At 30.9% G+C, this 15,052-nt stretch overlaps 1 protein-coding gene across 9 annotated transcripts in view; it reads right to left on the bottom strand.

Annotated features, from left to right (window-relative positions):
• Positions 1 to 15,052, bottom strand: part of LOC129909189 (probable serine/threonine-protein kinase nek3) — a 186,978-nt gene that overhangs the window by 45,523 nt on the left and 126,403 nt on the right. For 8 of the 9 annotated variants that reach the window (XM_055986208.1, XM_055986203.1, XM_055986200.1 and 5 more), the window contains 7 exons: positions 14,398 to 14,769; positions 13,859 to 14,153; positions 13,230 to 13,786; positions 13,056 to 13,168; positions 9,614 to 9,845; positions 8,829 to 9,555; positions 8,580 to 8,741 (listed from right to left, as the gene is read on the bottom strand). In XM_055986208.1, coding sequence (XP_055842183.1) covers positions 8,580 to 8,741; positions 8,829 to 9,555; positions 9,614 to 9,845; positions 13,056 to 13,168; positions 13,230 to 13,786; positions 13,859 to 14,153; positions 14,398 to 14,769 — 2,458 coding nt within the window. The remainder of the gene's footprint in view (positions 1 to 8,579; positions 8,742 to 8,828; positions 9,556 to 9,613; positions 9,846 to 13,055; positions 13,169 to 13,229; positions 13,787 to 13,858; positions 14,154 to 14,397; positions 14,770 to 15,052) is intronic. The other variant, XM_055986202.1, reaches the window with a different exon arrangement.

Genomic DNA, 15,052 nt, shown 5'->3' with positions numbered 1-15,052 from the left:
AAATCTCCTTTTTCATAAACAGGTCTAGCAACTTGTTCTAATCAAACCGTTTGTTGCACACTTCTTATATCACGCGAGTCATTCATTCCAAAAAGGCAAAGTGCGGAGGAAACTTACAAGCTACAAGTTGGCCCGTCATTCATTCGTTCGTTGCCATGATATGGAGAGAGGAGTTCACGAGTCGCACGATTATGCTGGTCTGTGCTGAGTGCTAGTGTCAGAGGAATGCCCTCCATCGATAGATCAACAACACTGACGCCACCCGCTCACCCATAGACCCAACCGAAGCACCATCACCAACCACAGCCATCGCAAACCGTGAGGTCTTCTCGAATCCACTTACCTACTCTTCTGGGTGAATCACCATCATCGTCGTCATTATGAAGGCCTGGTATGTAGATGGTAACCCGTAGAAACGCGGGACATAACGGAAAAATATTATGTTTCCACCGTTGCTATAAGACTGCAATCCGCTGGTATGGAGATATAAAGTTGTGGGAAAGGCGCACCTTGGAGGCCATTTACAGTTGTTGTCGAAAAGTAAGGTGCACACGGAATGCACCACCACTCTGGCACCCCGGCCATAATATTCAAGCCAGCGAAAGGTCCTCTCAGGTTGTTTTTCCGTACGGGCACGATAACCTCCACGTTCTACCATCAAAAAGGTGGTAGACGGGCAGTGTGGAGTGGCGCAGGCAAAGAATCACCACGTTGCAGTTGTAATAAATTTTCCGGCCGATAAAATAACAAAGTAGCAGACTTGCCATGTTCGTTTTTGGTTCGCATTCGGATTCAATGTTCGCTTTGCAGAAGAAGAGATAGTATTTCGAGATTGTATTTCGGAGATAGTTGCAAAGTACTTTGGGGTCTTAAAAAAAAAAAAACAAGACGGAACCCGCATCATGTTGTGAATAGAATACTACAGCTTTGGCATGGTTTGTTAGCCATGCTAAGTGGAATAGTTTAAATTCAAAGGCGATTACTTTGCAGTCTGCTACCTTAATGAGGTTATCAATTCTGCATCTTTCTCTCTGCATGATTATTATTTGTAAGAGTTTAATGCAGAGGCGGCCGTAAAAAATTTTATGAGGGGGAGTAGGTTTTCAAAAAAAAAAAATATATATATAAAAATAGACAAAAATTAATTGATCTTATTTAGGCAATTTTTACAGATAACACTGGGCAACAGGGGTTATATTTTACTATGTTTGATGGATTTTTCCGAAGGTTTTTGGGGTACTGAACTTCAGAAAATCCACAAAATCTCAATAATCGCTTTTTTTACTACTTTTTAAGCATTTCCCTAGTTTTCGTTTAAGAAACAGAAGAATGATTTGGGTGTACTAAAAATCTAAATCAGAAATTTTCTATCAGCTTGCGTTTTGGAGATATTCCCGTTATAAAATTTTAATAATAGAATTTTTGCTACATTTTGTATCACTCAATGCCAAATAAGTAAAAAAACATTAAGAACATCATGAAATATAAAAAAGGTGCAATAATGCTGACCAATGTAATAAATCGGGTAGGAACGAGCGTGGGAAAAAACTACAATGTTGCCAACTAAGTTGTTGTAAAAAATTTAAAAAAAAATTAAATAGGTATTAAATTTTTCTTCCACCATTTTGTCTAAAGTTTGTATGGGTGGCTTTGGTCTCAAGCTTTGGAAATGAAACGAAAGTAAAAAGTACATCAAGTTGCTTTTTGTTTTTTTTTTTAAATGTCAAAGTTTAATGTTGGTAATTCGCAACTAGGCAAACAATTATTTTTTAGTTTTGTCTTATTTTTAAATCTTAAGAGTGTCAAGACACCCTTTCATTTCTAAGCCACCCACTTTGTAAGCGGCCTAGTGCAGCTCATGATGATGAACATGCGAAAGTATCTGATAGATAGAAAAACTTCATGCATGTAGCAAGAGTTTTTTTTTGCAAATAATAAATCAAATCATAGAATATTATTCATTACATCGTTATGCTATGTACGATGCATTCATTTATTTATACACATCTGTTCACCAAGAGCGAAAAGAAAGATTGATTGCGAATGTTTATTTTTATTTTGTATAAAATTGTCATTTGATGTTGCAAAACATTTTATATATATGAATATGCATCTAAACGCAATTCATTGCAAGTACTTTTATCTACAACATGCTTTTGCCTCACGAATATTTTATTGAAATTTTATTAATGAATGAGTGAATGGATGAAAAACTTTCTTCATAGATGAGGGACTCTTATAGTATAGTAGTAGGATAAGTAATTACAAGTAAAAAAAGAATAATTGAGACGGGATACAAATCTTAATAAACGAGGTGTTGAAAAAATGCATGAGTCGCGAAAAAACTTTCACAATGTATCAAAAGATGATGAAAGCCTATTTATCCAATGGATAAATAAATTAAAAGACTGATTGAAAGTTTTTAATTTTAATTTTGACATCGAATGAAAATTTGTTAAATTAATTACACACAGATGGTACCTATTTGCATTTGTAAAAAAAAATATTCAATACAATTTTATTTTATAAATCCTTAAAAAATTGGATAGTGAAAAGCATATAGTCTTAATTTTAACCTTACTCTGTTAGAGTTAAGGTTCAAGAGATTTCAAATACTTTCGGATACAAAAGTTTAATACTATTGTTCTTCTTATCTGTCTGTTATAATATTGGGATTCACAGACTAAATGCGTTAGTATATTTCCTTCAATGTTGAAACTTTTAAGGCTCCCTTACAATTATCATTTTTATACTTTTATCTTAAAAAAATTTCATTTGAATAGGTGTTTCAAAATCAAAAAAAATATGACCCTTGATTTTTTTTTCAAAAACTTAATCGTTTTTATAAAAAAAAAGGTTTTAAAATCGTCGAAATCATTAATATAGTGGAGTAACTAAAGCTCAAAAATTGGCAATATTAGGGAACCCGGCCGAACAGCTTAGATTTTGATGATCTTTTTTTTCAAACGTCGGTAATTAAAAATACTTTAAAGTCTATAGATTAAAAATTGCCGGTGTTGCCGTTTTAATTTTTTAAATTTAATTGAAGATTTTTGTGAACAAAAACAATTTTTTTTCAAAAATTTTTCTTAAATTTCATAAATTAATTGATGCCAAATGATTTTCTAGAAAATTCAAGGAAAAAAAAATACATGGGAGTGAGGGACAATCTTCCATAGTTCAAGCGATAGATGCAATTTTCTTATTAATTGACTTCAAACACAAAACAAAATATTTGAACAGAACGGCAACACCTACAATATTCAAATATACATTTTTTAAAAGCTAGAAGCTTAGTCATATATGTAAAATTAAAATTAAGTTAATTGAATGAACGGCTTTTGAAAGAATGGTAATTGAACTCAGATTTTTGAAAAAAAAAAATTATTGAAAAAATTTTAACATGTCGTTTTTTAAACTTGGTCGTAATATAAAATGCATTTATTTTCAAATTTTTTTCGGCAGCATTTATTATGATTTCAAATTATAAAAGGAAATGTCAATATGTATTACGGTTTATGAAAAAAATTAAAAAGTATTTCATTTTCGAAGAACTTTTTTTAATAAAAGTTTTGAAAAAAAATGTAACTTATTTTTTTTTTTAAAGTTCAACTTCTAAACATAAAATTATTTTTTATTCATTTAATAACCCTTACTGTTGAAAGTTAAATAGCAAAAATTTAAAGTTCCTATTTACCACAGTCTTTGAGAAAATTAATTATTTCAATGCAAAAATTCAGTTTTAATAAAAAAAAAAAACCATTGAAATTGAAGTAATTTTTCATTTTTTTTTTTCAAAAGTGTGATATATTCTACCTTATTTGCTTCGAAATTCAACTGATAATATTTATGGCCAAACATTTTTTTTAAATAAATTCATATTTTATTAGAAAAAGTTTGGAAAAAAGTCATTTTAAATTTTTCTAATAACATTTTTTTTTAATTCTGAGTTTGAGGACCATTTTTTCAAAAAGTATTGATTAAATTTAGTGGATTAAAATTTAAGAGATAAGAATGAGCTTCTGGCTTTTTAAAAATGTATTTTAAAATATTGTAGGTGTTGCCGTTGTTTTCAAAATATTTTTTTTAGTGTTTGAGGTCAGAATGTTAGAAGATTGCATTTATCGCTTAAACGATGGAAGATTGTCCCTTACTGCCTTTTATATATTTTCCTTAAATTACCTAGAGAATCTTTAGCTATCATTTGTTTTATGAAATTTAAGCATAAAAGCATGGTTTTGTTAAAAAAAATTTAATTTTAATTTTAAAAAACAATACGGCAACACCGGCAATTTTTAATCTATAGACTTTAAAGTATTTTTAATTACCTACGTTTTAAAAAAAATCGTCAAAATCAGAGCTGTTCGGCCGGGTTCCCTAATAATTTGCTTTAGTTACTCTACTAATATACCTTTTTCATTTTTTTTTTTCAAATTCAAAAATGCTGGTCCATACAAAAGGAAGACGAAAATTTGAGATTTTTACTTGCGATATTGTTACTATAGAGCAAATTAAGGATTCGTAAAAAAAATCGAACTCAAGATAACAATTTTACATGACATTATGATGATGGAGAATGCCAAAAAAGTAAGTCTGGCAATTCTGTCTGTCTGTCTGTAAGTACCTCGAGCTATACAGCCTAAGCTTCTAAATCGATTTTCTTCAAACTTGGTAGTAAATAGTTTTGGGTAATTCCCTAGAGGAAAAATTTGAAATTTTTTTTTTTAAGGACCAAAACTAACGGTACTACGGATTTTGATTAAAATTTTTGTGTGTAGTATTACACATTAGAGACAACTTTTGAATAAAAAAATAGAACAGTCATAGAACAATTTTTTTTTTGGTTTCTGAATATCTCGTACAAGATTTAGACTAAAATTTGAAGACAAAAGCGTTTAAGTTAAAGTTATTTAAAAAAAAAACTGTATCATTTTCAAAAGTATTTGAAATAAAATGTCAAAATTCTTGACTAACCCTTTCGGACCCAGCGTTACTCTCATGTAACATTTTTTTTTTAATTCGTAAAAAATATTAAATTAAACAATTTTTTTGATTAATTAAAAGATAATAATGCCTAATTACTGGATTATTACAAAAAGTTATTCAAATATCATACCTTTAATTTTTTTTTTATCGAGAAAGGGACTGAAATTCACATTTTTTTTTGCAAAAAATTTTTTTTTTATATAGGTATGGTCATAATTTTGAAAAAAAGATATAAAAAATGTTAATGCAGAAAGTGTTTTGTTTTTTTTGCTTAGGAAATTTTATAAAAGAAAATGTTTTTGTCAAGCTTTTTGGATGAACCATTAAAAAGATAAAAAATTCTAAACACAAATACACAATCTTTCCCATACAAATCGTATGGGAAATAGAAATTTGCGATCCGGCGGTACTAAATGTTAACATTAAGGGCTGAAACTTTTACAGTATTTTTTTTTCGTCATTTCCAACAATATTTTCAACAATGCTTTGAACAAAAAAAAAATTTTAAATCAGTCTAATATACATGGATTAAATAATATCATTTACCATATATGTACCTACTACATAATACAAGAGGAGACAGACAAACTAAATTATGCAACAACATTAACCCACAAAAAAAAACTAGCAACTATCATACCTTGTATCTGAAAATGCTCCTAGTTTTTTTTGTCCGTTAAACATAATAAATGCGCTACAATTTGTCCGGCACTTGCACTACAAAACATTTGCCTCGTTTTGTTCCTATTCAATCTTATCGCAGGAATTGATTTTATTTTTCCTGTTCTGTTTTCTTTTTTTTTTTACAAAAAAAAAAAGAAAATAGAAAAAAAATGTTTGAGTGCATTATACTCTGAAAAAATTGGAAACTAGCCAAGAAGCCAATATATTTGACTTTTAGTTTGTTAGCAGTTTTTTGTTTGTTTTTTTTTATAAAAGTTGAACAAGGGCACCAGAGTGATTTTTGTGTTTTGTATCTTCTTATTGATGTGTGCATTTTGTATTCAAAAAATAGAATTGAAATTATTTATTCGGGTTAGTGGGTGGACAATGCATTTTCCCTAATGAATATAAGGGTTTTTTGATATATGGATTAGGAAACTCCAAATTCTTGAAAAAAGATTTATGTATTTTGTATGGTATTATTATGACTCATTGAAAGCAAAATTGATGTTTTTATTATAAACACAATATGTGGGTCACCTGTTAGGTCAATTTAATATGTGACAAATTGAGTGTTTTAATGTTATCACATTTTTTTGTTTTTATTATATTTTGAAATGGGAAAATCAAAATAACATCAATTCCAAGAATACTAAAACAAGTTACTCTGCGGGACAGGTAATTCGAATTAGATTTTTTATTTTATTTTAGGAATAAGGAGTTGTATTAGTTTTCCAAATAAAAACGAAATTGGAAATACGAAATCCTAACAATTTTTTGATAAAAAACCAACACTTTTTCAATATTTTATCTTTATAGCTTAGAATGCTTAATAATGAAAAAACGGTCTGTAATTATTTTCAGTTTTTTTCTTGGAAAAATGTCTTTTTTAATGAACTAAAACATTCAAGAGCAGTGTTTAATATGAAATTACATACTTAAAATTTATGATAAAATTAAGATTAGTAATCTTGAAACAAAAATTCGAACCCATAAGAATCTAACCAATAAGTCATGGTGGAATCAAACGTTAGTAGCCAATTTTAAAGTTCGAAAAGCCATTCCATTTCTTTCACCAAATTTGAGTTCTAATTTCTGAGAAATAGATTAAATTTAAAAAATTTTAGAAAATTTGATTGATGGTCGACTAGTTCTACATTCTAGCTTTTATGGCTAAAGTTGCTTATTAAAGATTTTTTAAAAATTAATAAAAGAATATTTTTCTTTTCAAATTACAAAACTAAATTGTTTTGACCAATAGACAAAGTAGGTATGTATGCATTTTTACTTGCGATATACATAGGTAGTATTATCAAGTTATGCATTCGTAAAAAAAAGTTGAGATAGCAATTTTGGGCCATGACAATACAATGGTAGAGAATGCGAAAAAAGTGGGTCCCGGAAGTCAATTTGTCAGTCTGTTTGCCTGTCTGTCTGTATAAGGAGCTAAATTAATGGACCGATTAACATCAAACTTTTTATGTAGTCAATTTGCAACTCTTCAGAGCCATTTTTGGAATTAATTTGTTTGGACCAAAAATAACGGTACCTGTCATAGGTATAAAAATTTCGGAAAAGTTTAATTTCTCGAAAACGGCTCTAACCATATTATTAAAATAAATCAAATATTAGTTTTGGGAAATCATTATTAACGGTACCTGCCATAGAACCGTTTTTTATCAAATCTGATTTTCTGCCAAACTAAAAATTAAATTTCAACGATTTTTTTATACGGAAGCACTAATTTAATTTTAATAGGAATTGAAAATAAAATTTAAAAATAATAATTTTTGAATTTTTAAAAAAAATTTGAAATTCGAAAACCGGACATTGAATTTTTTTGAAATAGATATTGGTTTAAGATGTTGATTAGTGATTTCTACAAAATGGCATACCAACTTTATTTTAAAACTTTTTTTCTCAAAAAATTATTTATAAAAAATTAGTTTGTTAAAATACGGCTCTAAAGATTTTGAATTTTTTTTTTCTTCTAAAAATGCATCTTAATAATATCGAATACAACTGCATACCTGTTTTATGGGGCAATTTGATTTCAGATGTTGTTTTATTATTTTGAAAAACAAATATCTTGTAGATATACCTATACATTTTCCAAATTTCTATATAAAAAGTCTTTAAAGTTTAAGCAACTTGAACTCTAAGAGCAAGTTCGTAAAATATTAGGTTTTTTTTGGAGAATCTTTAAATCGTTTTTTTTTTTAATTACATACCTAGATTTCTTACATCTTCAAATAAAAAAATGAAAAAAAAATTCAATCGACTCAAAATAAGAGAGTTTAAAAAATACAATGATCCATTTTCAAAAAATTACTTTAAAAAAAAAATCAAATTATAAAGAATATTTCTTAAATTTGAAATTAAAGTTTCTAAAATATTTTTGGCATACAACTTCGTCACATAATTGGTCACATAATTTACGAGAAAGTTAGACATACAAAAAAAAAAACGGTTCTATGACAACGATTTCGGTACACAAAATTTTTTTTTTATTTTAAAAAATTGCCAAAGTACCTACATGTATTATTTAAATTAATGCGTGTTTGAGAAAAACAACAAAACAACCTCTTCCATTTATGTCATATTGTAAGGGTACCGTGAATTTTGGTTCTAGAAACAAAATTTCAATTTTTTCTCTTAAGGAATCACTAAAACCTCTTACCAATGAAGTTTGGAGTGAATCAATTTAGACTGCAGCTCAAAATACGAACATATAAACAGAATTGCGAGAGCCAATTTCATCTTTTTACTTTTTAAGATTTTCTAAGGCCAGCTTCTCAAAACTAAACTAAGGTATCAAAATGTAATTTAAAACAATTGTTTAATTGGGTATTATATGTTTCGTTTTCCCAAAGCAACAGCCTTATATTTTGTTTTCCTGAAAATGTAGGTATCTTAATTCTATCACTTACATCATATTATTGTCCTTTTCGTTCCTATTGTGAACTCTAAGGATTGTATTCAATTCCCTCATCATATCGCTGCCTCTGCCTTCGAGTTCCGAAAAGGCTTGTGAATCGTCCATTTTGTGCAAAGCCGATCCGCTACGACTCCTTATCGATGCTGACATCCTGCTGAGTGTCATTTAAATAAATTATATATTCTTTAGCATTTCCACACATAAAAAATAAAATTTCAAATAAAAAAATGTAGGTATTTACTTATCAATCGAATCCATGCTGCTGTTGACATCAAAATCCATCATCAAATCATCCGAGCAAATGGACTCACATGGTGACAATGTGTCCAAAGATTCTGCCCGATTTAGCACTGCCTTCCGCAATGACACTGGTGTCCTGAGACTTAGTTCAATTGCAGCTTGCAAAGCACTTCTAGCTTTCGACTGACTCTTGAGCGATCGCATCGACCCGGTTTCCATCAAAGTCGGAGTATCCGAATGTGTATGCGAATGGCCAACATGTGCTCCGAGGTCCGCACCTTCATTGGATTCATTGAATAACAATGCTGGCTGATCAGCAATCTCATCGTCAATCAAAAAATCCCGACCACAATCGGAGAGCGATAGCGAATGTGAAGCATGCGTCGGAGTACCTGGAGAAAGTGGAGAACAAACCTCAAATTCAGGGGATATCTCGTCGATGTCCTTTTCCTGGATCTCAAGATTGTTCTTCTTTTTCTGCCGCTTACAGACGACATCTTCTGACTCCGTGCTACTGACCAAACTATCTGTGGGCGATGTCTCATCGTCCAAAAGGAACTCTGACGCAACTGCTGCTGCCATTTCGGCAAATTTAGACTCCGTGATATTTGTAAGTGATGTTGGCCGTTCTGGCTTGGTTTCTAGTTCGCATTCATCAGAGTCTTTTTGTATATTCTCATCTTGTTGTTGATCGTTTTCTAGCTGGGGACTAGGTTCAGTGATTGATGCTGGAATGGAAGGTAAATTATTGGTGGACTGAGTTTTGTCTAAAGATTTATAGCTTACAAATGGAACTAATTGCAATATCACTAATCATTGTAGGACTAATGTCCTCCGTTATTGGCAATATGGCATCGGTCTTTTCATTCTGATTATCTTTGCTCTCGTCACTGCTGCTTATGCTAAAACTACTGCAATCCTTTATGGCTAATGATTCGCCAGCATTACACCATGATGTCCTTGAGCTTCCAGGAGATGAATTTTTACTAAATGTATTGATGTCTTTGAATTGATGGTTCTGTAAACAACATAAAAGGAAAAATATTTATTAATTACATGAAAATTTGCTATTATAATGGGAATAATGTTCGGTTAAAAAATATGTACATAATCCTTTTTCAAAACATTTTACAAAATGTTTGAAAAAAAAAACAAATTTTTTGACAAAATAATCTCAGGAGAACGATTTATTAAAAATATTGACTTTGCCATGGTAATAAAATCAGAAAATTAATTAATTAAGAGAAGTAATAACGAAGGACTGTTCAAAATACTCAGTAGTTAGAAAATGGTACCATATAAAAATTTTTATTACATATTCGAATTTTCGCAAAAAAAACACAGTTTTCAAGTAATAACCAAGTTACAAAATGGGACTAATTTTCCAAATTTTTAGTAGCTTCTGATGGTTACTTTGAGAAATTTGATTGGACAATGTAGAAATCACTATAAATTTATACGAGTCAGAATTCAATTTGACCGAACTTCTTTTCAGAAATATCTTGTTAATTTTTTCGATTTTTTTTTTTTGTTGAGATAATTCAAAAATTTGAAAACATAAATTTATTGTTAAAAAAGAAAAAACAACTTTAATTAAAGAGAAGACTTTTTGTAATTCTGACCTCATTTCTGAAAAAAGAAGGTTCTTTGTTGAGAAGTTATAAGTTTTAGGGTCAGAATTCCGAAAACCGAAATCTCAAAATTTTGGATACCTAAAATACTGAAAATTTAGAATCCCGAATATCCAGAGTCCCAGAATAACGAAAACTGAAGTCAAAATCCTGAAAAAATTTGTATTTTACCAAATTTTATTTCTTTCTTTTTGGATTTTGGATTTTCCTTAAATTGGATTTTCAGAATTTTGGATTTTCGCAACTTTGCATTTTTGATATTTCGGGTTTTCGGAATTGAGAATATATGAATTGCGTTCGTTTCTCTAGTAATAAAAATTAATCTCACTATGAGAATAGTTAGTTTATAAATAAAAATGGACTACTGGGTGCTACGTATTTGCTCTTAAGGTAAAAGTTGTTTCGAATTTTAAAGTTTTAATGTGATGATTCATGGAAAATCAATTTTAATTTAATTTTTTAAAAATTGTTAAAAGTAAATTAAATTTTTTTTTTCACCTGGGGTGCATTACCAAATATATCAATTGGTTTGAAATTGCTTTCCAATACAAAAAGAATTATCAAAATTGGTTCACTTAGTCCAAAACATAAAAAAAAATACAAACGAATTGAATACCTCCTTCTTTTTGGAAGTCGGTAAAAAAGTATGTTGTTTTTAAAATTATGGAAACACATTTTTAAATGGTTCTAATCTCAAAATAAAGTATGACATTTGATTTCTTTTACAACAATTAATTTTTGGAAATTTTAGTTTTAAATTGCTGGAGCCGTTTTTTTTTTTAATAATGTCTCCTAAAAAAAAAAATTCGAAAATCTTTCAATAAAAATTTTAGGAGGTATGCAGTTTTGAGGAAATCATTTATGCTAATATGAAACAAAATTTCAAGAAAATTAAAAAATCTGTTATGGAAAAATTGTTTTTTTTTAAAAACAACTTGAAATATACCTACATAGTTTTAAAAAATATTTGCTTTATATTTTTGAGTTTTTTATGAATTTTTAAATAAGGTTTATTTAAACATCTTTTTACACAAATTTTCTTTGAACACAATTGAGTTAATTGAGAGAAAATGATAAATCAAGAAAACGGTTCCGTTAATAACGGAAAAATTTATTTTTTGTAACCAAAGTTAGCTTGCCATATGACCAAAATGAATAGGTTTGCATTTCTCAAAAAAAATCTTCGATCCGTTTTCAAAACAAAAATGATTTTTATTCAAAAAAAAAAAAATAATTCAATTTTTGTAATCTAAAATAATATACCCATATTTTCTCTATTTCTAAAAAAAAAACACCCTTTCACATAAAAAAATTTATAGACTTGCATTATCCGTAATTCCTATGGGAAAGAGAACATATTTAATGAATTTCGTAAGAAGGGTACCTTTTATACCATTGATTTTTTTTCAACTTATCGCGGATTTTCCTTATTTCACCTAAAATATTTGAATAGACTGATGCGTTCCTGGTTTCTGTTAAAAATTAAACATTTTTGGCAGTTTTTATTGGTGTAACAATTTTTTCCCAGTTTTTGTGGTACTTATTCCGAATTTCACCATTTCAAAAAAAAAAAAAAAACACCCTTTCACTCCAAATAATTTTGTACACTTTATAGATTCTTAATTCTTATACCAACCAAAACTTTTTCACCCAGTTTGAAAAATTAATAAAATTTAGGTCAGCTGTTATGATACCTTTGTCACACATTACTCAACCCATCAAAAAAACACCCTTTCACCAAAAATTTTTTTTAAGAACTTTTTGAATCCTTTGTCCCTGCTTTATCTAAAATCTTCATTCCGAATTTCATCAGTGAAGCATGCTTTTTACATGGGTTTCGGTTATATTTTTTCTGTTGAGGTGAAAAAACAAGCACCCTTGTTTTTAATCGGAAATAACTTTTCTTAGAGCAATCGTATTGACTTTATTTGTATGTCATTAGATTCGGCATCAAAAAATACCTTAAAAACATGTGTCATATGATGATATTTCACAAACAATTGTTTTCACTTTATTTTTGAGGTTCACCTCCCCCCTCATGTCCGCGAAAAAACACCCACCTAACTTTTTTTTATAGATTTTTTTTTTATTTTTGGTTCTTATCCCAAAAGCAAACTTTTTGAGTGTAACAATTTTTTTTTTATTTGTTGATTTTATTTACTATTTTACCTGTACTAGTAGGGTTTCACTCAAAACCCTAAACTGCGAAGTTTGAATAAAGTCAAAAGCTGAATGATGTGAATGGTGAGGTACTGGATTTATTTCCATTCTTCAAACTTATAGATTCATCTATCCTAAGTTTTGTCCTTGCTTACTTTGTTTGTTTTTTTTATGTTAAACTTTTTGTGGAAGAAATGTATTCTTCACTTTCTGAATATCTTTATACATTTTACGAAAATATCCAAACAAAAGATCTTATTATCCCATTTTTCGGATGTACGTACCAATTATCTTAAAGTGTTTTCATCATCATTTCAAGTGGTCTAGAGTATTATTCTTCTCCTCCAACAAATTTCAACATTAATGTTCAATAAAATAATAACTTAAACAAATTTCCCATTCAATCAAAATACCTATTAATCATAACAACAACTTACTTTGGCACACTTTTCCGAAGTGGATCGATCCAAAAATAGTTTCTCCTCTTCCACACCTTCACTGTCTGATGTATTCTTTGGAGTTTTTTGTTGCTGTCCAGTATCAGCTGAATCTATATAAATTGATTAATAAACAAAAAAAAGTACAATAAATTATCTCAAGAACCAACCAACCTTGTTCATCTGTCGAACCAGTCGATCGGAAGAACGCTTCTCTAGTCAAAACAGTATTCGAACGAATCAGGCCACTCAATGGCACTGTCTGATTGTCCGAAGAAAATGCACTGGGTAACTTTGGCAATGCCAATGGCTCAACTGATGCGCTATCACTGGACAAAGGATCTTCCAGATCGCGCACCTCAAACTTATGCCGACCACTCATTACCATCTGGAGATTTCGTGGCCGACTGCGGTTCCTTCGGGGCGAACCCGGTTGCACTGGTTGCGGTTCAGCTAAAGTGGCATCTAAACTAGAAAGTCCTGAATCAGCGGAAATCTCTCGACTGCCTTGGAATCCCTTGCGATTATTGTTGGCCATCTGTTTGGCGGTCTTTTGATCCATTTGAGGAGCTGATGCTGCTGCTGTTGTGGAAGATGATGCTCCTGCTGCTGTTGCTGATGACGATGGAGCCAATCGAATTGGCACTGGGTATTCCGGCTTTGGGAGACTTGTTGTCTGCAGAGTAAACTTTGAAAACGTTGCCGATGGTGGTCGAGGTGTTGGTCGGACACTATATAAGAATTCAAGTAGTATCACGATAAGAAGAAGGAGATGCCTAAAAGATCGCTTTTGAGATACTTACATAACATTTGTGTGCATTCCAGTATTGACGAACGTGTACTGAGGTGGATTCACCAGGCATGGTGTCGGTCTGTGTGCATGTTGTTGCTGCTGCTGCTGCTGTTGATGGGGCTGTTGCTGCAGAAACTGCAGCCGGCTCCGCTGATACTCATTACTATGGTAGTTGAGTGATTTCTGAGTTATTTTGGGAGCATGCGGCTGATGTCTTGATTCATCGAATTGTTGCTGCCGATCAAGATTCGATAGATTCGGTGTCATTGCACGACCAGAATGTGCGCTCTTCGATCTGCGTTTGACTGTGACGGTGGCGAAGGCAGATGCACACGAGACAAAAATAAAGTAACAAATTCAGAAAAAGAACAGAGAAACAAATCAATTGAAGGTATAAAAATAGATGCACACTCTAAGCAGCCTATACAAACAGCCTACACGCAACTTTTACAGCTCACAGGTTGGTGTGGTGCGTGATGGCAGACGCGATGTGCGCCGCGCCATGAGTTGCAAAGGCAATTGGCAATTAAAAACAACAAAAGTACTTACTTGTGGAATTGATGTTATTGTTGTTGAAATTGTTGTTATAGTTGCCGGCTTGGCTGTAATTATTGTTGTCAACGTTATCTTGGAAATCACTCTGGTACCTGGGAGTGATTCCTGTCGAAGCTGGTCGCACTGTATTTGTGCCTTTGAAGCCGAAACGATTGCTCCGGTTGATGGCACCGGTACCATTGCCACCATTGCTGAGGATAGAACGTCCAACGACAACAGTGTTGTCGGATGGCACTCCTTGAGTTGTTGCTGATGGAATTGTCTGATGTTGAGTCTTTCCCGCACCCACTTTCTCAAAGGTTACCATTGGGGTTGTTGTTGTTGTTGTGTTTTGGGGTGGTGCTGATGGTATTGTCGTATTTGATTCTAAAAATATAAATTGTAGAAGGAAAGAATTTATGAGCGAGTCTTTCAAGGTGGCAGGAGATATGGTGTAGCTCTTTGTTGGTTCTGGTTGTGTCAATGATATTATACCGACTGAATGTTTGGTTTTTTTTGTTAAATTGATGGAAGGTACTTTTTGAAGATAACATTAATAGCGAACTCTGACAGTAATTGACTACAGTGTGTTTGGCAAGAAAAAAATATATATATATTTTTTGGAAACACCTTTTTACCCAAACGTTTTATATTTGGTGCTGAGGGAATA

This window comes from Episyrphus balteatus, chromosome 2 (assembly GCF_945859705.1).
Source record: "Episyrphus balteatus chromosome 2, idEpiBalt1.1, whole genome shotgun sequence".
In the NCBI taxonomy this organism is placed as follows: domain Eukaryota; kingdom Metazoa; phylum Arthropoda; class Insecta; order Diptera; family Syrphidae; genus Episyrphus; species Episyrphus balteatus.
The sequence above is the reverse complement of the archived record's forward strand: the minus strand, read 5'-3'. Positions and strand labels throughout refer to the sequence as shown.